This window comes from Quercus suber, unplaced genomic scaffold, assembly GCF_002906115.3.
Source record: "Quercus suber isolate HL8 unplaced genomic scaffold, Cork oak 2.0 scaffold_420, whole genome shotgun sequence".
Taxonomy (NCBI): Eukaryota; Viridiplantae; Streptophyta; class Magnoliopsida; order Fagales; family Fagaceae; genus Quercus; species Quercus suber.
Window position 1 is genome coordinate 613584 of NW_027069871.1, and position 22147 is coordinate 635730.

Consider the following 22147-nt stretch of genomic DNA (forward strand, 5'->3'; position numbering starts at 1 on the left):
TCAAATCAACGGGTGAATAACTCTACTTAAAATACATATATTTTTAAATTATTAATAGCGTGAGTTAGGTTGGGTTACTTGGATTGAAATTTTTTTCAATTTGAACATAAGCTAACTCAACCCAATTATCAAAAACAAACAAAAATAGACTTAATCCAACCCATTAATATATGAAAAACTAACCCAAGGTAACGCGTTAGATTACTTTAGATTGAACCGTATGATTGATGAGTTGAATGCACACTCCAACTTACTTTTCCTAATTCTTAATTCTTAAAGTAATGAAAAGTAAGAAGTCCTAATAGCTAATAGAATTCTTACTAAATTCCAATAAATAGTTAATCACAACCTAGGTGGAAGTTTGTCCATTAGACATGTAAGTGTAGCCATACATTCTCTACCTTTTTCTTTTTTTTTTGGCTAAATAAAAAAAGGGGTTTTCGGTGTGAACTCATCGACCCCACACCATGTAACAGAAATAAGTAAATATCACGTGCACCACAGGGAGCTTGTTGGGACTATCGATCAAACCACTTATCTCTAAGTGCTAGGACAAATACCCTTACAATCAAACCACATCCCGTGTGGTAATACATTCTCCACCTAACTCCTAAAGCGAGTCTTCTAATTATACCTTTTCCCATTTTGCTAATGTAGTAGCAAGGTGTCCCATTAACCACCCAAATAGATTCTTTACTAGGCATTACGTTAGTTGGTCCCACTAAATGGGGATTAACAAGGGGTATACTTTACATAGCTGTGAATTCAAAAAAAGAAAAAAAGAAGGGTTAAAAAGTGTCCACTCACTAAGGTGCGTTTGGTCATTCCACGAAGCCTCAAAAACTCAGTAGACACTTTTCGTGACTTTCGTTTACTTTTTGGAGAGAGGGGCCCGGTTGACACCATCACTTCGATAAATAAAAAGAGAAAGTATTTTGTCCTACTCAAGATGATGTGGAAGGAGCTCAGATTGGAGGCCACGACCCAGAAAGCCCAAATTCCCCAATCAATGCCGCGTTTGACTACTCACTACTCTCAGGAAGTGAGGTCTCTCAAAGTTATATTCATACTATGGCCTCTCATCATCTTGCTTACCAGAGTATCCATTAAGAGAAAAAAAGAGATATGATTATTTAATGAAAGTTCTTAGTTGTTTCGTAACTTTTATTATAATTTGATAGTTACAATGATTTAAACTTTAGATAATTCTGTTAAGAACACCAAAATATGTCAACCGATTAAATTATAAAGCTCTTGAATTAACTTTAATTAAATATAATTGATTGTAAATATATGTGATTATTGAGTTATCATATATATGTATCATTTTGAGATCATATAATTAATTTGTAAAGAGATGATAAATTATTCCTTAATTTAGTTGGAAGTCTTCTCTATGTAAGAAATCTCTTACATATGATATGATATGCTCATCATATCTTTAATTTAATATAATTGATTGTAAATATATGTGATTATTGAGTTATCATATATATATGTATCATTTTGAGATCATATAATTAATTTGTAAAGAGATGATAAATTATTCCTTAATTTAGTTGGAAGTCTTCTCTATGTAAGAAATCTCTTACATATGACATGATATGCTCATTATATCATATGCCTTGTATTTTGATAGTGGAATTATAAAGTACACTACGGACATTTAATTCTCAATTATTGAATTGAAAAAAAGGCTCAATAGGAAAGGATTCAATTTTTTGTGTCAAAAAGGAGTAGAAAATTGAATTGCATTGGATGGTCACAGTTGATAGATAACCTGTAGGCAATCAAAAAATCATGGGAAAATTTTGGTTGGTTTTAGAAACGATCATCATTACATGATTTGTTTTTCTTTGTCATACATGTAGTACTTGGAATATTAAACAAGTGACTCGTTAAATATTGTCTTTTGACCCCTTTTACTAGCCAAAGAAAAACAGAAAGTATGGGTGCTAGAATGTAGTATTTATGTCCCAGAATTTCTTGTAGAGCCAAACACACAAACTAGACTCAAGCCATTGAAGCAACGGTCATAAATTGGTTTGGCGCGAAGTAACTATAACTGTTGTGTGTGAACTGAGTTCGACTTATGTGGCCCACACCTTTGGAATTTTGGGTGCGCTTGAGACAAGCAATCTCAAAACTTTCGGTGTGTATTTTTGGACTGTTGGTTCCCCCAATATGCTATATATAGCACACTCCATTTGCCTCAAATTTTTACTCTACTCTTCCTCTTCCTCCTCCTCCTCTTCTTCTTCTTCTTTTTCTTTTTTGTTTCTTGGAACACACTGCTGACCTTTCTATCAATTGTAGTCCCCACACATTCAAAACACCTTTTTGTTTTTCTTTTTGTTTTTTTGTTTTTAATTATTTTGAATGGTTTTAGCTTCTGGGTTTTTGAATAGGTTCCAATTTTGGAAGTTCTAACTAGTTTTTTTTTGGTAGAAATTCTTGATCATTATCAGTTTCAAAACTTTGAATTGGAGGTGTAATTGTTGAATTTAAGCAGTTCCAGCTTCTGGGTATTGCTTAAAGTTTTAAGTTTTTGTTCATTTCAACTTTGTTCTGTGAGTACTTTTTAAGGGGGTTAGTGGGGGCTACAATTGCACCACATCATAAGCTTGAATCCTACAGACAATGATTCCGTTGTTCAACGGATACATTCTATGGACGTTTTACTCGGCTTTTGACAAGAAATCTATTGTTGAAAAAAGCTTTTATTTTTGGATCTTCCAGATTTTTAATAGGTGTAGGCACATAACAACAAAGTTTTGAGAATTTGTGCCTAAATTTGCAAGCTTTGCTATCTGTTCTTTTTTCTAGCTTGGCTGCTTTTAGAGAATTAGATAGTCTAGAGGAGTGTAACTATGGGAGGGGCATCACTCCCACCCGGATTTCGGTTCCATCCAACTGATGAGGAATTGGTGGGCTATTACCTGAAAAGAAAAGTGGAGGGGCTTGAAATTGAGCTGGAAGTTATTCCCGTAGTCGATTTGTACAAATTCGATCCATGGGAGTTGCCAGGTACACTTCAAATCAGTCTTATTGAAGTTTTGTTACACACTTTTACATTATATCAATTTTGTTGTCATCTCATCTCTGTTTAAAATATGAGCATTAATGGGTGAGTATTTGAAAGTGAATGTGAGAACAATCATTATAACCATCTGTATTGGTTTGAATTAATGTTAGATTTGAGTAGAAGATTGTTGACAAGTTAGGACCAATGCAAAATCAACCTATACATTAGTGCTCTAGAAATCAGTCAGGGTAGAGTGTATGTGGTTAGTGATGGATTTATTATATTGAACTTTATGCCAATGTGAACTGAGAATTCTTTAGCTCTGGAAAAGTACTTTTCTGTTTGTTTTGTTTATTTGATTTCTTTTATCATTCTTCTTTATGACTAAATCCTGTTATAAAAATTCTTTTTCTCATGGGGCCGTTAACTTTTATCCTCTAAAAGCCGGTTCATATGGAGTTCTTTTATCTCCAAAGAATACGGTGAAAAGGAAAGCACTGAAAGAACAATTATTTCTCCAATTGATTTCTTTTTCATTTTCCTTTTAATTTGATTGTTCTGAGAGGTTTCAAATCTAATGTCTAAGCTGTGGACTGCAGAGAAATCATTCCTTCCAAAACGAGATATGGAGTGGTTCTTCTTCTGTCCCCGGGATCGGAAGTACCCGAATGGCTCAAGAACAAATAGAGCCACCAAAGCTGGCTACTGGAAAGCCACTGGGAAAGACCGGAAGGTTGTCTGTGAGGATGCTGTGACTGGGTATCGCAAGACCCTAGTTTTCTATCGTGGACGGGCTCCTTTAGGAGATCGAACAGACTGGGTAATGCATGAGTATCGCCTCTCTGATGATCTTTCACTAGGATCATCAAGTTTTCAGGTAAAATCTATGGACTTGTGTAATGGTTTAACTTTAAATGTGCCTCAAGTTTGTTTGGAAAAATGTGCTTGTTTTGCCTTATATAGTCTGAGAGACCTATATTCTATTTGGTTATTCTCTCTAGGGACCTTTTGCTTTGTGCCGTGTTGTAAAGAAGAATGAGAATGGACAGAAGATGAATGATCACGGAGAGCCAAAAGCTAAGAGGGTTGGAAGCAGTTCGAGCAATGTGGATTTCACCTCTACTAGAGCCTCAAATGAGCCCATCAGCATCTCCAATGACATTTCGCCTCAAGCAAGTTACCTGCAAAATGAGAGTCAATATTCTAGCCCTATCACCCCTCCACATGAAGTTACTCCAATGGCAGAATTTGAGCCTTCCTTGGTGGAGACCAATCCCACAAGTTTCTGGGTCTCACCTGAACTAATTCTTGATTCATCAAAGGTATTGCATTTTAGGAATAAAGGAACTTCAATAAATTATTTTATATTTTTTAGAGTTCTTGAAACATATCACCTTGGCTTACTGCAGGATTATCCACAAGTACAAGTTGCTGTATCTGAATACTTTCCACAGTATCAGTTTCCAGGCTCAACAACTAATTGGCCGCCAGGTTCATCATATTCAAATTTCACAGGGGAAATTGAAGTTGCTGAGGATCTGAGTCGAATTGGCTGCATGTCACCTTACTCTGGACATGCAAACTACATGGACCTTTTTGGCAATGAACATATGCCATATGAAGGCTATGACCAGACCAATTCGCTAAGATATCCACATCCTTACTGAAAAGGATAGGAGGATCATAGCAGCTCTATTTTCAATGCAATATTAGAATGACCAAGCTCCAGTTTTCTGACAAGCAAGTGGAGTTGGGAGTTTGAGGGAACTTAGTGATCTATGGTTGCAAGAGGATGACTTGGTGATTATTACGCAGGACCTGCCTTGGGTAGGATTTATCAACTATGAGTACCTTGCATTTTTATCATCTACAAGGGTATCTGAGACAACGCCTTTTAATGTTGGTTCTTGGAATGGAAAATAATGTGTAACCCTTTCTTATATATTAAGCAGAAAGGGCTTGCTGTCCTCCTTATGCTTTTTACCAGGGTTGGTTTAGTAGGCATGTCTGTTCTCAATGTCTTGTTTATGTTGTAAGCTAGTACCCCCTGGTGATAATCACTTTTATCGATTGCACCAGAAGTTGGTTTACTTTTAGTAATCTAATGTTTTATAAATTTTTCTTATTCTCTGGTGTATGCTCTCTCTCTCTCTCTCTCTCTCTATATATATATATATATATGCACACACATATGTTAGAGCACTTATATTTTTTCTTTACTTAGTTCATATGGAAGCGTCTTTATGCATGAATTCCCTTCTAATGCTGTATGCTAATGGAATAAGTACTCATCTATGTGCTAGGACATGCATAGTGTTCTGTATTCCTGATGCAATGAACGCATACTTTATATTGAAGTGACCAATCCATCTCTATTGTATGTTCCCTGTGGTTCAAATTTGTTCAGATTTAGAGAGGATAGCTTCAGTATATATTAGACATTGATGCCTAGATGTTTCCTTATAATTTGGATTTTAATGTTTGCGCCATTTAACTTAGTAGGATTGATGAGGTGAAGATGTTTAATTTTGCAAGACTGCAAGGAACAAATGGAAAGGCGGTTGGGCGTGTGAACGGAAGAGAGCTTCTGTCACAACTTTCAATTGCCAAAGTAGCTTTCTTTAATGACTGTGTTTGTCAAGTTGCTTGAAGTTTTTGAAATGTAATGTTCTCTTTAGTTTTAAAGCTAAGGGTAAAGTTCACTTTTAAATCCATGTTGATAAGCCATTCCATTTAGAAATTGCTTTTAGACAAATTCTTGAGCTTTTTGTTGGTTTCCTATTGACTTAGTGCGGTCACTTGAGATATTGGTAGATTATTAAAAACTTTCATTACTGAGTGGAAGCTGCTAAAGATAGATCAACTTCCAGTTATCTTTTAATTTTCTATTAAGATGCATCAAATGAGGCATTCATCAGAAACTTTCCCTCTTTTAGCATCTCTCAAACATGAGAAGCAATAGGCGGTGGCTTCTTGTGATAGAACAGTAGAACCATCTTGTCTGGTGTTCTAAAGCTATAAAAAAAGCATTGTATTATTGATAGGCTAATAATAAAAAAAACAAGTTATCCCTTATCCACAAAAGACCGACAGCTCCAGTGGGGTTACCAAGGAAGTGTCTTCTGCAAAAGGGAATTGGCGATAAGGGATCACATCTTTTTTGGTTGCTTCATATCAGAACAAATCTGTAAAAGAGTTTTGCCTTTGATAGAATAACCTGTTCAAGCCTAGGATTTGGATTGATCAGACTCACTTTGTTTCATATCAGAACAATGTAACCTGGAGTGCTGTTGGCTTGCTAGCCATACTTGGCAAGAAAAGATTCTTGGCCAGAAGAAAACAACATTGAAGACCATATTCATATTGCGGCAACTCCTATTGGAGAAAATAAATTGAGTTGCAAGCAGACTCTGAGTGAATAGAGAGTTGTGTGCAAATTGGCAGCTTCAGCTTTGATAGTCTTTGCCGATATATTGTAGTTTGATGCAGTTTAATTTTAAGGCTGAAAGAAAAAAGGAAAAAGAAGAAGAAAATTTAGTCTTCTTGTTTATGGTTTGTGTTTCTGTTATGTCAGGGTGGTGTTTGTAAGAATGAAGATACTACCTTCTAGTTACTATTGGTTCTTGTTACATTTGTATATTTTGTTAATGCAACCACTTTTTTTCACAGAGAACCCTCAAGCAATTATACATTTGATGTCATTATGAAGAGAACCCTCCTAAATTACTAGGGGCAAAGAGCTTCATGACTAAGTACCACCTTTTTAAACTCCCACGTTTATCCCTTACCAAACTTGAAAAGAAAGGCAGAAGAAGCTTCAAGTAATCCATTCTATTATATTCTATCTAGAATTGCTTCTGGGAATAAACTAACTCAAAACATGCTTTGAGAAATTGATACTCAGTCGCAAGGATAACCAATGAAATGAATGAATTGTGTCTCTTTAACGTTATGAACATTGCTCAAATTTAGAGGGCAAATGTGTAGCAGCAATGCTTCAACAAGGCCATAAAAAAGTGCTAACTAGCTAATATTCAATAAAAATTTATTTCTTAGCCAAAGTTTGTAAATTGTTCCCCGCCCCTCCCTCACTTTGGCAAGAATCTTGACTTGTGTGACTGCTTTCTATATGCCCCACAATCCACATTCTTTTCATGCAACACTATGCAATTCTCTAAGACATATATTCTCCCGCCCCCTACTGCTTTTCCCTTGACACCTACTTATTGGCTTTAAAAGTACAGAATGCATATGTATGTTGCTTTTCCTCACTATGCAAACAAATAATTTGGTAATTAATAAAACCCCTTTAACGATTATGCTCCATTGACAATGAAACAAAGAAAAAAAAAAGTGTGACATGGAAGTTCATTGATGCATATATAGTTAAAAAGTAGTAATATAGGTGTTCTGTATACTAGACAACTCTTTTCACATATTTTGAGAAGAATAAGGTGACTAAAATGATTTTTGATTGACTGAATATGTCACTATAGACATGACCTGCTACACAAGAAACATGTACCTATAATCAAGAGCCTAAGGATAGTACTCGAAGAAATCTGGACGCTTTAACAACAGCAACAACAAAAATTGTAGAAACTTTTATTCTTACTTGTTCTATGCACTTCAGTATAAGCTTGCAATTTGAGGACTGCAAAAAACTTCAACTTCTTCAAGGGTAGCCTTTGTCTCATCTCCAAAAAGAGACTCCTTCCCATCTTCCCTTTTAGCATATGACAATCCTAATCTAGATTTAGCTTGCCTCAGATCACCAATGCCTGAATTGGTGTCTGGCCCTGCAAAGCCACCCATAACCGGGGCTAGAGGAGGCCCAATGAGCAGCCCATCGGCCCCAAATTGGGGCCCACCCCGAGAATAGTCAAAAAGGGCTGCACCACTGCCTCCTATCTTTGGTAGAATGATGGGTTCAATTTTCTCATTGTCTACCCAATAGAATAGGAATGGATCAAAACTGTCATAATAATCATCTGTGCTTCTATAACCTTCAGGGTTAAATGCACCAAACTTGAAGGACTTGTTTGTGTAACCAATTATCACACATGGTCCCTTAAAGTCACAAAAACTGTGGAAACTAGTTGCGCTAAATCCATCAATGGTGGCCTTGTAGCAGCATTTGAGGTCCCTTCCTGATCATAATCATTCAGAAATTTAGGTCATTGATTGTAGCTAATTTATAGTTCGATAATTGCGGAAGTGGGGGGACTTAAACCCTAAAGTTCTTTGTAAAAAACACCAAAAGGCACTGGTTAAGCTATAAGACTCTTTACCTGTATTAAACATTTTAGTTTACTTAGTTCTGTCCGGAAAAATATGCAGAATTGTCATAATTTATAGTCTCCTTTTTTTTTCTTTTTTTTCGCCAGATTTACTAATAGGGTTCAGAATACCTTTCATACAAAACATATAGAATAAAACAAGGAACAACCCAAGACCATGTGATTTGATCAGTTCACTCTCTAATGCGCCCCATGATTCCAAGTCTTATCATAATTCTATTCTAATCCATATTTATCTGGTAAAGGACATAAAGATTGAGACTAATATTATGAAAACAGATGCACATGAATAGATTTTATCTATTATGTTCTTAGTAATGCATGTGCATAGCAATTGAGAGAGAGAGAGAGAGAGAGAGAGAGAGTACCCCTTAGGAATGTTTTATCAACCAAAGAAAGTGAGAAAGGAAGATCGATATCATGGTACGTGGTCTGTGGCCTCTCATCAAAATTTTTCTTGCCTATGTTCCAACCAAATAAGCTATATGGGCTTCTGTTCCTCCCATAACATATGGTGTTTGAGATGCAACAACAAGCCATCTGTCTGTCGACTGTAGATGACTAATCCATTTACCTCACACTTTCCACTTACGGTCCTCAAAAAACACATCATCAAATGCAATATCTTATCCCTAAACCTTGTCCACCCATTAAGGACATATGTCACTTTGCTATTGGTTTAATCAAAGTGGTACACTGAACCCAAAGATCCAATTATGTTGCCTAAGCTATGCTAATCCAGTTAATGTTAAATGGGGCCTATGATTAGGCTAATAGGGCACATTTTTTTGACAGATTAAGTTTTTCAAATGACACTTGCTTAGCAGTGAATTGATTTTGTTCAAGCTTTGACTTTGTTGTATCCATCAAGATTTTCCAAAACCCCAATCTCATAAGTGATTTATTTAAGTTTATAGTGCTATGCTCTAGGATAAAATTAAGCACACTTTAATTGTTCCCACGCCCAATAATTATATAACTATTTTCCTAGGAAGGAGTACTGGACGCTGAACACAAGTCGTGTCCATTTTCCAAAACAAAAACAAAGGTACTTTTGGAGCTTTTCTTTTTCTTTTCTTCTTCAATTAATTAAAAATGATAATTGATAATCATATTTTAAAAAATGAACAATAGATTTAGGTCTTATAAGTTTGAGCCCTTAGATTAACTTAATAAATTACCATTCGTTTCAAAAACTTTTAAATAGGAGGTAAAATAGAGATATATTTTAAACTAAAATTATGTTTGGGTTGAATTCGATAGGTTGAAGGAAAAATTTTCAACCAAATTGCCATCAACCTACCAACCTCCAAAATGGCAGGTCAGTTGAAAATTTGGGCAATTTTGACTCAGTGGATTAAGTAGGTTAATCTTAGTTGTGTTGTAAACTAACATTTAAACTTTATTTTACCATTTTCAAATAAATTTTTCTATAAATCAAAATAAACACAGCTTAAGTTATATATGAGTATTTTCTAACTTTTTTTTCACAAAAATAAAGAAGGTACAACTACCATATTCATTTCACTATGTATGCTTACGAATATAGAGAGAAAGTATCATTCATTTTTCATTTGAACATGTGTAATCTTGGAATTAACACACACACACACACACACGAGATAAAGAGTAAAGAGCAATGAATATAAATATAGGCAAATTGGGTTGGGTCTTGGCACTCAACTTGCCAGAAAAGCTTGTCCCTCATCTTTAATAATCCAACTAGCCCAAAGCTCCACCAGAAAGAATCTCCCTATTTTTTCAAGTAGGAGGATTCAAGAGGCTGATTCATTTCCAATTTTGATACTTCCACTCTTCACCTCTCCCTTGCGCACGTATTTAGCCCAATATACAATACAATACATTTTAGCCCATTAATCACTACAATTAAAAAGAATAAAATAGCCTCTCTCCTTTTCAATGTGGGATTAAACATTTTCACTAACTCCTCATCTTCCATATTTACTCCCACATATTTACATTTATGTTATAATATTTATTCATTTTAATTACTTAATATTAAAATGCTCCAACAATATCTATGTGGGTTAGTGCAGGACAAAATGGGTTGAACGCTTTAGGTGGATTGAACGAATTGATGCAAAGATATAGTTTAAACTTTAAACAAAAGACTACTTGTTCTAATACCATAATAAATTATCATTTATTCTAAAACTTAAATATGTTAGGAAAAAGTAATAGTAATATTTCCTTGTAATGTTTCTTAAAAGGAATATTCTATCATACAAGGTGCCTATCTAACCTTTTTTTTTTTTTTTTAATTTTATTTTATATATATTTGATAGAATTTCAACATATAGCTACTCTTTATTATCCATCCAAAATACCAATTGGTTTTACGGTATATGAGGGGTTCATACCCCCAATCTCTTATTCAACAATAAGAGACTTTATGTTAATTGAACTACAATGCTCTTAACAATAAGATCATTTTATATTTATACAAATTGATCCATAAATCATTAAATAGAAAATATTCAAAATAACCTTTATTTTAGGGTCGGAATCTTAGGTAGGCATTATTCTTCAATCACTTCAAAATTTTGACCAATTAATAAAAAAAAAAAAAAAAAATCAGTCACCTTTTTTTATTGATGCCGCATAGTTCAAATTGTAGATTATTTATTCAACAACGAAATTAACTAGGGTATGTTTGGTAGACTGTAATAAGTGTTATAAAGTAATAGTCATTCCTATGATTTAATTATTCTTTTGTTGGGTTATGTTTATATTACAAAGAATAGTCATTCTTTATGAATAACTATTCTTCAAAATGAGGAATAACTATTCCTTTTTAAAATGTTGTATTAGTGATTCCTTAGTAAATGCAATAATTTCAAAACTTAATATATTTACAAATAAACAAACTTTCTATATACATCTAACTAGTATAAAAATAAAAATCATAAAAAGTAATACATATCTTTCTTAAATTTAAAAATAACAATTTTTAAGAAGATATAATTGTATGAGTAAGATATTTCCTAAAATAAATATTAAGTTTTATTCTAATATTATAACTCACAACCAAACTAATGAATAGGTTTAGTTATTACATTACAACACACTTTATTACTAGTAATCAAGATTACAATTCCTGTCGTAATTCTCCTTCAGTGTACTAAACATACCCTAACTCTTAGGCTGATCATTAGACATCTAGAGAATTTGAGTTCAATCAAACAATTGAATTTGAACACTTTCATGTAGGGTTCATGTAGGGTTGGACATCGTTGCAAGAGTGCAATGCACAGTGTTTCTTGCATCCAAGTGAGTGGTTTTAGGATCACAATCTATTTCATGACTTTTTGCCTCAACTTTGACATCGCAAATTGTGAGTGGTTACCTATACATAGACTCACAATTTTTTCTTCACCACTCACACTTTGCCACTTCATAGTTGTAGTAAAGAAGTTGGGTAATAACTTGTGGTACTAAGTTTTTTCATCCAAAAGTGCACAGTGTTTCTTGTGTATATTTTGTGCACTGGCAGTATTGCGTGGACTTATGAGTTTTTTCTTTTCACAAATTTAATCTTTTTCTCATCTTCTCATATTTCTCCAACTAATTTTATCTTTTAATTTTGGATTTAGGTGCTTGATGAGTTGCGCTAGAAGAGAATTTAGGTTTCCATAGAGATGAGATTTATTATTATTATATCAAGGTTTGAAAAGAAAATTGATAAGAAATTTCACATAGAATTAATAATGAATTAATTTTATACTACAACAGATCAACGTCAAGCATAACCTTTTTACCGGAGATGTTAAGTTCCTCCTTTTAAAAAAAAAAATTGATACATGTTTATAGCAAATTAGACAATTTGTATACATTGATTTGAGTTTAGAAATAATATTATTATATTTTAAATTTGATCATTTTGAATACCATATATTTATAAATTATAACTAACATATAAATATGTAATTCGGTCCCTAAAGTAAAAAATCCTGTCTATGCCCTGGCAAGATGAAATATTGTTGCTTAATGCCATATGCTGCTGTTTTGTTTGTTTGCAACTTCTAAAGCTTTTTTGCCAAAGGTTTTGTAGTTGAATTGACACATCCCCATGCACAAAATGTTTGGGAGTCTAGGAAGAAAAGGGTTCGAATTACAAAGTTAGTAGCATGTTGTAATTATCTCTCTAAAAAAAAAAAAACTTCTAAAGCTTTTGGTTTCTGTTTTGTGCGTTGAGATTGTGGTTTTTTGGTAACTTTTTTTTGTTTATAATTTTTCTATATTCCATGTTTGATTGAATAAACTCTTATATTCATAAACTTGTTTCATGATGTATTGTTCTAATAATTTGGTGGCTAGGGCTTTACAAAGTTCAGGGTCATCCTGGACTCAGCCGAAACGCTGGAGTTAGAGTTGACACGTATTGACTTTATAATTTATATAATTTTTGCATAATCTTGGTACAAACGGGTCCATAGCTCAGTGGTAGAGCATTTGACTGCAGATCAAGAGGTCACCGGTTCGAACCCGGTTGGGCCCTATATATTTGTTTTTTTTTTTTTTCTTTAATTTCTTTTACGCGACTTGCTTAGAATTTCGGCATATATGACTTTGTTTTTGGGCAGCGGAGCAACGAGGCCAAGGCCCATAAATCAGACCAAAACCCCTTCTTTTTGAAGCCCAACCCGTACAAAAAGATGTCAACACGTGAGAAGCAACAACAACAACAACCAAAAAGGAAATTAAAAAAAAAAAAATCAAGTTTTGGTTGCTCGCTGAAACGACTTTAACAGAAATAAATTAAAGGAAACTGAGCTAAAGTTTGTTACCATGTGAACCAAAGCTCACAAAAAGGAAAGCAATCAGCAAAGGGAAAAGGGTAAGTAAGAGCGTGTTTGGAGGGCATAAAGGAGTGGTTCTACATTAATTTGGATCCTTAATAAAAAAAAATAAAAAGGTCTAGCAAGAGAAACCAATGGATCCTTATAAAATTGCTTTGTGTAAACAAAGAACTCACGAAAACCAAGCATTACCTGCTGTTACATTTTTTTTTACTTTCATCAAGTCAAGAGTCAAGCATCACCTGACAATGAGCTGCTGGAGCTTTTGGCTCCAGCAAATTCCAATGAGGACCTTTCCTCTTATGAAAGTAATTTTAAGGCATTTGAGTCAGCCACTCATTTGAGTCAAGGTTTTAAACTAAGTAATTTTAGTAATTGTCCTAATGTGCATATCACTTTTACACGAATTTACCAATTTTTCTTTATTACTATAGTATGGGTGTGTTTGGATTGAACTTATTGTTGCTGAAACTGAAAACTGAAAACTGAAAACTGAAAACACTGTAGCAAAATAATTTTTAAATGTGTAAATAGTACCGTAGGACCCATTTTTAATATTTTTTATTACATAAACAGTGCATGAACAGTGCGTAAACAGTGCACGCACTGTTCATGCACAGCTTTTTTTTTGTCTCCCAAAAGTAAAAAAATGCGGCAAAAAAAAAAAAAAAAAAAAAAGGGAGGAAAACGCGTTTGCTGAAACGCAAACGCGGAAACTCCCAAAAGTAAAAAAATGCGGCAAAAAAAAAAAAAAAAAAAAAGGGAGGAAAACGCGTTTGCTGAAACGCAAACGCGGAATCCAAACCCCCCCTATGTCTAAACATTTGTGGAAGAGTTACAGTTTATTATGTCACCTTAAAATTTTTGTTTAAACTTAAGTGCATTTGTATAGCTTGTGCAAAAAATTTCGTCTATTTTAGCATAAGAACCTACTTTTTCTATTTTATATACTCACTTTTCAAAACACCCTACATCAATATTATCTGGTTTATACTACATTTCATTAAAATATCAATTTTTCTTGATTCGTTTAATTATTTCTCTTTCTTCACTCATAACAATTTCTATCCACTCTCTTCTTTCATCTTCCATACATGTGTTAGGGTACTTTTTTTTTACACCTAATATTATTTAAGTATCTAACATATTTATTTTCAAACACCACTGAGAAGCTATTGGGCTTTCACAAAATATTTTTTGCCCTATTATTATGTTAACTACGAATATTTCATATTTTATTATCTAAACTGGGTCATGATATAAATTATCACAAAAAAGCTCAAAAACTAATATCTTATCTAATTTCATTATCATTATTTTACTAAACCCAATGCACACATCCCATCCTTTTTTTTTTTTTTTTTAACCCAAGGCTACTAATGTTTGACAATATTTCAAAAGCTCAATTCTCATTAACAATATATTAAAAGCCCAATTCTCATTGGCAATATTAAAAGCCTAAACTAGCTACTTGGCACTATTTTGTAAAAAGCCCAAAGTTATCAATACTTGGCAAAATACTATATCATAAGTATTTCACTTAAAGTCCAATGATTAAAAATGTTTTAGGTTCTTAAACCTATTACTACAGTATTACAAACCTATGAAATCTATCCTATAAAACTCATGGTAACCATTTATGTTACGTGATGCTATTCATTTTTCCAAAATCCATGGCAAACATATATCAAGCTCATGGAGAATTATGAATTTGTGTTACTAGTATAAAAACCCATGGAAAGTTATGATTTATCTTAAACCCATAATATTTATTTATTTCATACCATATTATAAATCCATGGTAATTATTTATGTTACGTAACACTATTCATTTTTCCAAAACTCAAGGCAAACATATATCAAGTCCATGGAGAATTATGAATTTGTGTTACTAACATAAAAACCCATGGAAAGTTATGATTATTTATTTTAGACATATGACATTTATTTTAACCATAATATAAACTCATGGAATTTATATAATAAGAACCCATGGTCACTATTTATATCACAACATTCATAATATTTATTTCCAAAACTCATGGTAATTATTCACCTTACAAGCCCATTATGATTATCTATAGAAAAACTCATAAGAATATCACATTACTCTACTATAGTGGTTGTTACCATACTTTATTTGAAACTCATGGATATTGCCTCTATTTAAAACCCATGGTAAATATTATTCTCAAGAAATATTGGAGGTTATTATTTAAAAACCCCAAAGAAAATTTCATTTACAAAAAAAATCCATGGCAAAAATTATGAGAAACCATTCAAATTGTTATTTAAAGCCCATGAAAATTAATACTCAAAACCTATCATAAATATTTACATTTCATTTTTACTAACAACTAAAGCCCATGTGGAATAAAGATCTATGGTAACATATGGTAGCTTTGTCCATTTTGTAGGGCTCACAATGAGAAAACAAAAGGATAGGCTCAAGTGGAGAGGACCAACAAGTCAAAGGCCCATCAAAATAATTAGTCCTCATGGCCAAACCTAACATGAAGTCTCAGCCAAAACAGCTCATGTGTCCAAACTGACCCAGCTAGAGAACTCCATTCAGTTCTGCCTTCCACTGGAGATTATCTCAAGAAACAACTAAGCTCCCAAACCAAATTAGAAGCTGGCTTTTCTCAAAAAAAAAAAAAAAAATAGGAGCTGGCCACCTATCCCACTGCCAACTCTGACGTGAACAGTAATAGAGATTGACACCTAAAGGCTAATGGGCAATAAATACCCTTTCTCTCCAAGTTTTGGTCACAACTCAAGGAAGCCATAACCAAGACCTCCAAGCTCATGAAATCCTCAACTAAATAGTTTATTTTATTATTAAAAATGTATGTAATTGATTCATGAATCAAGCCCATGAATCCTAAAGGGGAAAATTTGGGAACATGTGGTTTGGAGGGCATAAAAGAATCTCCAACAAAACCCTCTGAAGTGGGCTTAAACTTTTACACTTGACTTAGGGTGTTGAATCCTACCTCCTAGGGTCCAAATCTTAGTTGTAGTACTAGAATTCCTCCTTAATACCCACCTTGATCTCATTGGCTGAACACAATCTTAGAATTCTTAGAATTTAATGCAAGATTACCCCAAATACTCACAATGTGTTATATGACCCAAAGAAGCAAAGCAACTTCAAAAGTAAATATCTCATCTATGGTTAAATCTTAGGATAATTAAGTCTGTTATTCTGCCCATGATCAGTCCTACGTTTTTGGAATTTTGTTAATTAATACCTCCCTAAATACCACTATAAAAGGGTAAGCACACTAGCCCACAAAACGCACTCCAACCCCTCTGAAATTTCTAATTTTCTTGTCACTTTACTTGTGGTTTAGCTCTCCCCAATCTCATAAATCATTCCCCTTGGCCCACACTCACTTAGCCTCAAACATTCCTTTTTCCGTTTTTGCGTATATACAACTCATAAATGCTTCCTAATCAGTCACAAAAAACCTTTTACTCACTAAATCTTTAACCTCAGCATTAACTCTATCATACCATCACAAGCTCACATACCCACTCACTCAAAACAGCCTATGCTACCTCATTCATGCCACACATATATATTCTCCAAGAATCTTAGTTCAACATTTGCTGCACTAAGCTGGAACCTCTCTCTCTCCCTTCATTCCATCCTATTTTTTCCTCTTTTACTTGTAATTATGAAGCCTTCAATCCTTGTTTGTTGTTATTATGATGAAAGCCATAATGTTTTGGATACTATAAAAGTTTTCTCTTATATTGACTTAATAATAATAATAAGGAAAACATATGATTTTTACCATGTAAACACACTTATTAACCTAGTAGACGTCTACCATTGGAAGTCTGTTATATTCATTGTTGGACCATTTTTTTCTCTCGTCTATTTGTTATAATGGGCCTATTTTTATATTAACCAACTATGGAAGAAATGCATAATTTTTACTATGCAAATACATTTATTGATTTTCCAAACATCTACCGTTAGACGTTTTTCTTATTTACTGCTAGACTATTATTTATGCACTTGTAGTGATGGGTCATCCTTTGTGCTAGCTTATCTTTGCAAGAGGTAGTTTGGAGCCTTATTATAATTTTTGTTGGATGCAACCCAAACTTTGAGCAAAAATAGGTCTTTCACACTTCACCGATAGCCTTTAGGCAATATTTCAAGCTCAAAGTTGAGTCTCGGTTTTGACTCCCCTAACATTATATGGGCGACAAAAAACGCCCCCTACAATATGTAAAGAAAGAATAAAAAAATTAAACGCAAAATGAATAATGTAAATTTACATAATTACTGTACCAATTATGTATTATTACACAATTTTGCATGAACTATATAAGTGAATTTTAAACTTAGTTGGCTAAAATGTGTTACTTAACTTACTTGAAACCTCTTTGTTACCATACACCAAAAACACTTTGGTTACATTCAGTAGGTGTTTAAGATGAACATATGAGTTCTGAAATGCACAAAAAGAAATGCCATTTTCTTCTTCATTAAACTACTCTCATTTTCCCTTTTTCTTTTGAAGCCAACACCCAATTCTCCAAGTTGTGAGAACTGGCTGCAATATTTTCTATTTTTTCAAGTTTATTAAGCACCATATCGTCAAGATGCACCGCTAGCCTCCCTCATCATTCGTGTGGAAGTAAGTCGCGGATTCGGCTCTTCGAACTAAATCTGGGTCAGCTAGAAAGCCCAATCAAGATCAAACACGTGGAGAATTAGAAAAAGACCCAGACAAACTATAAGGATCTATTGATAAGAAACTCAGAATTTTAATTTTGGTGTATTCATTTCAATGCTTTTATTTTATTTTATTTTAAAAAAAGTATTCACTTCATTGCTAAGTTTAGAGTCTTCACTTCATTGCTAAGTTTAGAGTCTTAGAGTGAGAAAATTTCATGAAAGCACAGTCGACATAAGAAAGTCTTTATTATAGTTCAATTTTTCATCACTAGGTAATCTAAAACTGAAAAATCAAAAGCTTTACTTTGTTTCATTTTGACTCAAATATGCTCTCATATGAATCAATATCAAATCTTAAAAGACATCTAAAACATCTTTTCATTGAACACTAAACCTGCAGCAACCGATAAGAACTTATAAACACCTAAAACATTTTCCTCTAATCTGCTCCATCGGTTTGCACATTATTCTGAGAAATACTTATTTTTTTCCTGCCACAAGTCACAACAACCTCGTCACAAGGTTGGTACTCTTTGTAGCATGCTGCCCTCCCCAATTCTTCAACTTCCTCAATAACATTGTCAAGTTTTGCCACCATCTCTACTAGCAAAGAAGCAAAAGCAGCAAAAGGAAGTGCCTCCGAGAACTCAAGGCTAGTGATTGCAATCTTACTCAATTGTGGCCTTAAGACCTTCCTCTCAGCCTCCTTAGAATCAGAAGTAGTCCTTCTGGATTTCCACTCCATCAATGCAGAACTGTCAGTTTTCACACTTGATAATGAGACTCCAGGGGCCTTTTCATGCTTTTGGCTAGCTTGTGCAGCAGCTAAAGCGAGCATGTTGGTGGCTTGGTTTTTGTTGGATCCAAGGAATAGCCTTGGTTGGGATTTTATGGCGGCATTAAGGTCTTGTAAGGCTTCATGGAGATGATCAGAGAGTATTTCTGGAGAGCAGTGGCGGTGTCTTCTTATGCTATTGGCAAGTTCCATTAGCACTTTTGAAATCTCCGCTGCAAGTCTATTGCAAGGGTCTTTGAATAAGTTTCGCACGGATTGCGGGGTCTAGCCAGAAAAACAAAACAAAAAAAGATCAGTTAATAAGAAGTCGCAATTATTATAGAAAAAAGAAACATCAATTGTACTGATTATATCAAATATAATGCTTAACACAGTTATTGTTGAGATTGTATTTATTGTCACCGCAAGAGTTGCCTTTATATGACAAAATAATCAGATATTTGTTACGGACAGTGAGACATTAAATACTACATTCAGATTTTTTGGGTAAATCAAAGTTTTCAATTACAACATTATGAAACCTGATGAAAACTTCTTTTTGGGAATTAAAATTACCACTGCGCACTCTTGGCGCATTGGTTACTCCACAAATATAACTGCTTATAAAGTGTAGGAGGTAAGGGACAGAGTTCAAATTTTCAAAAGAGAGTTTCATACAAATACACTTAATTAGGCTAAAGTAGAATTTTTATCTTATATAAAAAAATAATAATAATAAAAAATGAAATAACTTTACTATTTCTTCTGTCCTATTTCAAATGAAGTAATTATGACTCTAATTTCAAATGGAAACTTCTTTATGGGGATTACATCAATTATGGCTCTTGAAAAATTTACCTCTTGTCTAAAGTCACACAGGGTGGCCAAGTTTTGTACAAAACCCAATCATTTCTGTAGTCATTGTTACTCTTTTAGGAAGCAAAATTAATTGGAGGCCATTCATTGCCTCCTTGCAAATAGTGGGCAAACATTAAAAGTTGGAAGTGAGAAAATAAATTCATGTGCTATACTATAATTCGACTAGGATAAAATAGAAAAAAAAAATCAATTTTATATTACCGGAATTTCAGTCCTCAAACATCCATGTAGAGCTACAACCGTGTAGCCAAAATGGCGAAGAACACCTCCAAGTTTCACATACCGCTGCCATGGAAACCGATGACAGTATCTTGAGTGCCTTGGCTCCCAACTTGCATATAGTGCCTGTTTAATTCACAATATCGTCATTCCAATACCATTGAAGAGTTATTATATGTACTATATATTAATTCTTGAATATAGTAAACTAAGCGAAAGAGTTTGAAAATCTTACCAAGGCTTCATCTTTGGATTTCGAGTCCAAAACAGCCTTATAACCTTCGTAAATGGGATCCTCCGAGGGCTGTTTTTCGGTTTCTTCTATGTTAGGATCAACAAAATATTCATTGACACAAGCTGCAAAATTCATGTCGCATTATACTTGTATTATTTACATAATCAATCAAAAGAACGTTATGACATGAATAACAGTGAAGTTTTACTAGTATTGCTTGCCAAAAAAGAAGTTCTAAGTTTATAATTTACAAGTTTGCACACATTCATCCTCATAGGTTCTTAATTGAAACCAATTTTACTAATTATTTCTTTTACATGGCAACTAGGAAGCTGTGGTATTATCATTAAAAGTTTGTATACCTTCTATAGATTTTGCAAGGCCTTCAAGCTTTAACACAGTGGAGTTATGGAGCTCTTCCCCTGACCAATTAGGAAATATCAATAAACTCATGAGCAGGCAGACACCACAGCCAATGGCAATGGTGAAGAAGCGGTCATGTGCAATCTTCAGGACATTATTGGTCCGGTAGCTCGAGACAGTTATCAGATTGAAGGTCAAGAGAAATATCACAACACCATAGTCATAGTTCTTCTTTATGTAGGGAAAGAACCTCAGGTATGTAGCAGCAGATCCTGCCATGTTGAAAATGAAATTAAAGAATAAAATAAATAAATAAAAAATAAAAATAAACGAAGAAGAAGAAGAAGCATAAACTTAGCGTCTTTTTTTTGGAATGAAGAATTTAGCCTCAGAAAAAGGAAAGTACAACTGTAAACAAAAAGTTGGCTGCAGCTATACTATATAGGAATGGTTCTTATGAAGACTCTACATAAATCAACAAAATAAGGATTTAAGGATTGTGATATTGAGTAATTGATAATCTTTTGTTCTTGGTTGAGAAAATTTTTGACAATGACAGTAATATTTATGGAAGCACAAAACTTTAGCATCAAGATCTATGTAGACTTCAAAAAAAAAAAAAATAAATAAAGGTTATTTTATAGGAGCTATGTAGACTACATACAATTCAATCACTGAGATCATAAACTGCCCTTCATATCAGAAATGACAAAAAAAAAAAAAATTAAGGATAATAAAATGAATATATCAATCAAAGGCTCATATATAAAATATCTTCTGTAAAATACAATGAACTCAATACAAATGCTTGGAGACTCAAGGATCCCTTTGGAATAGCGCAAATTAAATGTGAAACTTACCAATTAGAAAAATTGAAGCTCCAATAAAAACAGCTCGAAAGACCGAGCTGGTTTCAGTTGCAATGTACTTAAAAATGAAAGCCAATGATCCTGCTAATAGCGTCCCAAATCCTCTATTCAGTCCTTTGCATAAAGTTGCCCCTGTAATCAAATGACGAATAATTTGTAACATCGACCAAAACAAGTCATACCAAGTGCAAAAAACTTTTGTTGTAACCCTATATATATGAGGAAGAAGAATATAAGATGATAGCAAAGAGAGAATAATTAACCTGCTGTGAACTCTAACACAACAACCACAGTCATGACAGCCCAAATGGCATTATTTCCGATCCCTTTGAACAATGGTTCCATAAGATATAACAAGGAAACCAGTGTCAAAGACAGACCAACTTTGAAAGCGTGGATCACCCTTCTTGGGTCATCATGTCCTACCTTCCACATCGTTTTACACAACAAACCCGGATATGTTTTCATTTTCTGGGCAAAGATTGGGATACGTTTCTCCCAGTTCCCCATAGTTTTAGTGCGATCTCCATTTCCTTCCATAGCCATTTCCGTGCCTGCATGAACTTTGGGAAACATTTCTTGATCTTGAGCAATAGAGAGAGAACGGTGTTCCTAATGCAAAAATTCCAGATGATTCCCAAGAAGTTTATTTATATTCTCTTCAAGAAAAAAAGACCATGCAGCCACGATATGGGAAAAGCTGATAATTTTTGTTTGGTTGTTGTGGAGTTTCGTTTGTTTAATGAGAAACCCACCTTTCTCTAAGAAGCTAGTGTCACTTTATATTTATATCTGTGAGAGAGAGAGAGAGAGAGATCGTGATGCTATTCCTACATTCACAAGCATTCCATTAAAGTAGATAGAAGGTGGTTGCTTTCACAAGGGTTTAGTCAAAACAAAGTAGAAGCCAATTTAACTAAAGTCGGTGTACCTTTTCTTGTGGTCATTAATTATTTTATGAAT

The 22147-nt window shown here is 33.8% G+C and overlaps 3 protein-coding genes and 1 non-coding gene across 5 annotated transcripts; 2 read left to right on the top strand and 2 right to left on the bottom strand.

Annotated features, from left to right (window-relative positions):
- The first annotated feature begins 2214 nt into the window (after positions 1-2214).
- LOC136062494 (NAC domain-containing protein 71-like) lies at positions 2215-4881 on the top strand. The gene is made up of 4 exons (XM_065761585.1): positions 2215-3027; positions 3625-3902; positions 4027-4347; positions 4435-4881. Exons 1-4 carry the CDS (start codon positions 2871-2873, stop codon positions 4690-4692), a joined length of 1014 nt encoding a protein of 337 aa, XP_065617657.1. The 5' UTR covers positions 2215-2870; the 3' UTR covers positions 4693-4881.
- A 1160-nt stretch (positions 4882-6041) lies between these two features.
- LOC136062495 (uncharacterized) lies at positions 6042-8907 on the bottom strand. Of its 2 annotated transcripts, XM_065761587.1 has the most exons (3): positions 8694-8907; positions 7641-8175; positions 6042-6527 (listed from the first exon to the last, which is right to left on the bottom strand). In XM_065761587.1, the coding sequence occupies exons 1-2, from the start codon at positions 8863-8865 to the stop codon at positions 7655-7657; spliced, it is 693 nt and encodes a 230-aa protein (XP_065617659.1). In that variant the 5' UTR covers positions 8866-8907; the 3' UTR covers positions 6042-6527; positions 7641-7654. The 2 variants fall into 2 exon arrangements, with proteins under 2 accessions (XP_065617659.1, XP_065617658.1); XM_065761586.1 differs by lacking the exon at positions 6042-6527 and having other exon boundaries at positions 7382-8175.
- A 3865-nt stretch (positions 8908-12772) lies between these two features.
- TRNAC-GCA (transfer RNA cysteine (anticodon GCA)) lies at positions 12773-12844 on the top strand. Its single transcript has one exon. It is a non-coding gene; the product is annotated as a tRNA-Cys (tRNA).
- A 5227-nt stretch (positions 12845-18071) lies between these two features.
- Positions 18072-21929, bottom strand: LOC112000980 (aluminum-activated malate transporter 12). Its single transcript, XM_024033150.2, has 6 exons — positions 21448-21929; positions 21176-21316; positions 20315-20587; positions 19953-20074; positions 19700-19843; positions 18072-18904 (listed from the first exon to the last, which is right to left on the bottom strand). The coding sequence occupies exons 1-6, from the start codon at positions 21758-21760 to the stop codon at positions 18284-18286; spliced, it is 1614 nt and encodes a 537-aa protein (XP_023888918.1). The 5' UTR covers positions 21761-21929; the 3' UTR covers positions 18072-18283.
- Positions 21930-22147: the final 218 nt, after the last annotated feature.

Bases quoted from the DNA above. Each gene is read 5' to 3' on its own strand.
- LOC136062494 (XM_065761585.1), top strand. From the start codon at position 2,871: ATGGGAGGGGCATCACTCCCACCCGGATTTCGGTTCCATCCAACTGAT. The intron at 3,028-3,624 runs GTACACTTCAAA...TGTGGACTGCAG, and splicing joins CGATCCATGGGAGTTGCCAG to AGAAATCATTCCTTCCAAAA. The intron at 3,903-4,026 runs GTAAAATCTATG...TATTCTCTCTAG, and splicing joins TAGGATCATCAAGTTTTCAG to GGACCTTTTGCTTTGTGCCG.
- LOC136062495 (XM_065761587.1), bottom strand. From the start codon at position 8,865: ATGGCTTGTTGTTGCATCTCAAACACCATATGTTATGGGAGGAACAGA. The intron at 8,176-8,693 runs GTACTCTCTCTC...GATTATGATCAG, and splicing joins TGATAAAACATTCCTAAGGG to GAAGGGACCTCAAATGCTGC.
- LOC112000980 (XM_024033150.2), bottom strand. From the start codon at position 21,760: ATGTTTCCCAAAGTTCATGCAGGCACGGAAATGGCTATGGAAGGAAAT. The intron at 20,075-20,314 runs GTATACAAACTT...TGAATTTTGCAG, and splicing joins CCTTGCAAAATCTATAGAAG to CTTGTGTCAATGAATATTTT. The intron at 18,905-19,699 runs GTAATATAAAAT...TTTTCTGGCTAG, and splicing joins GTTTGAGGACTGAAATTCCG to ACCCCGCAATCCGTGCGAAA.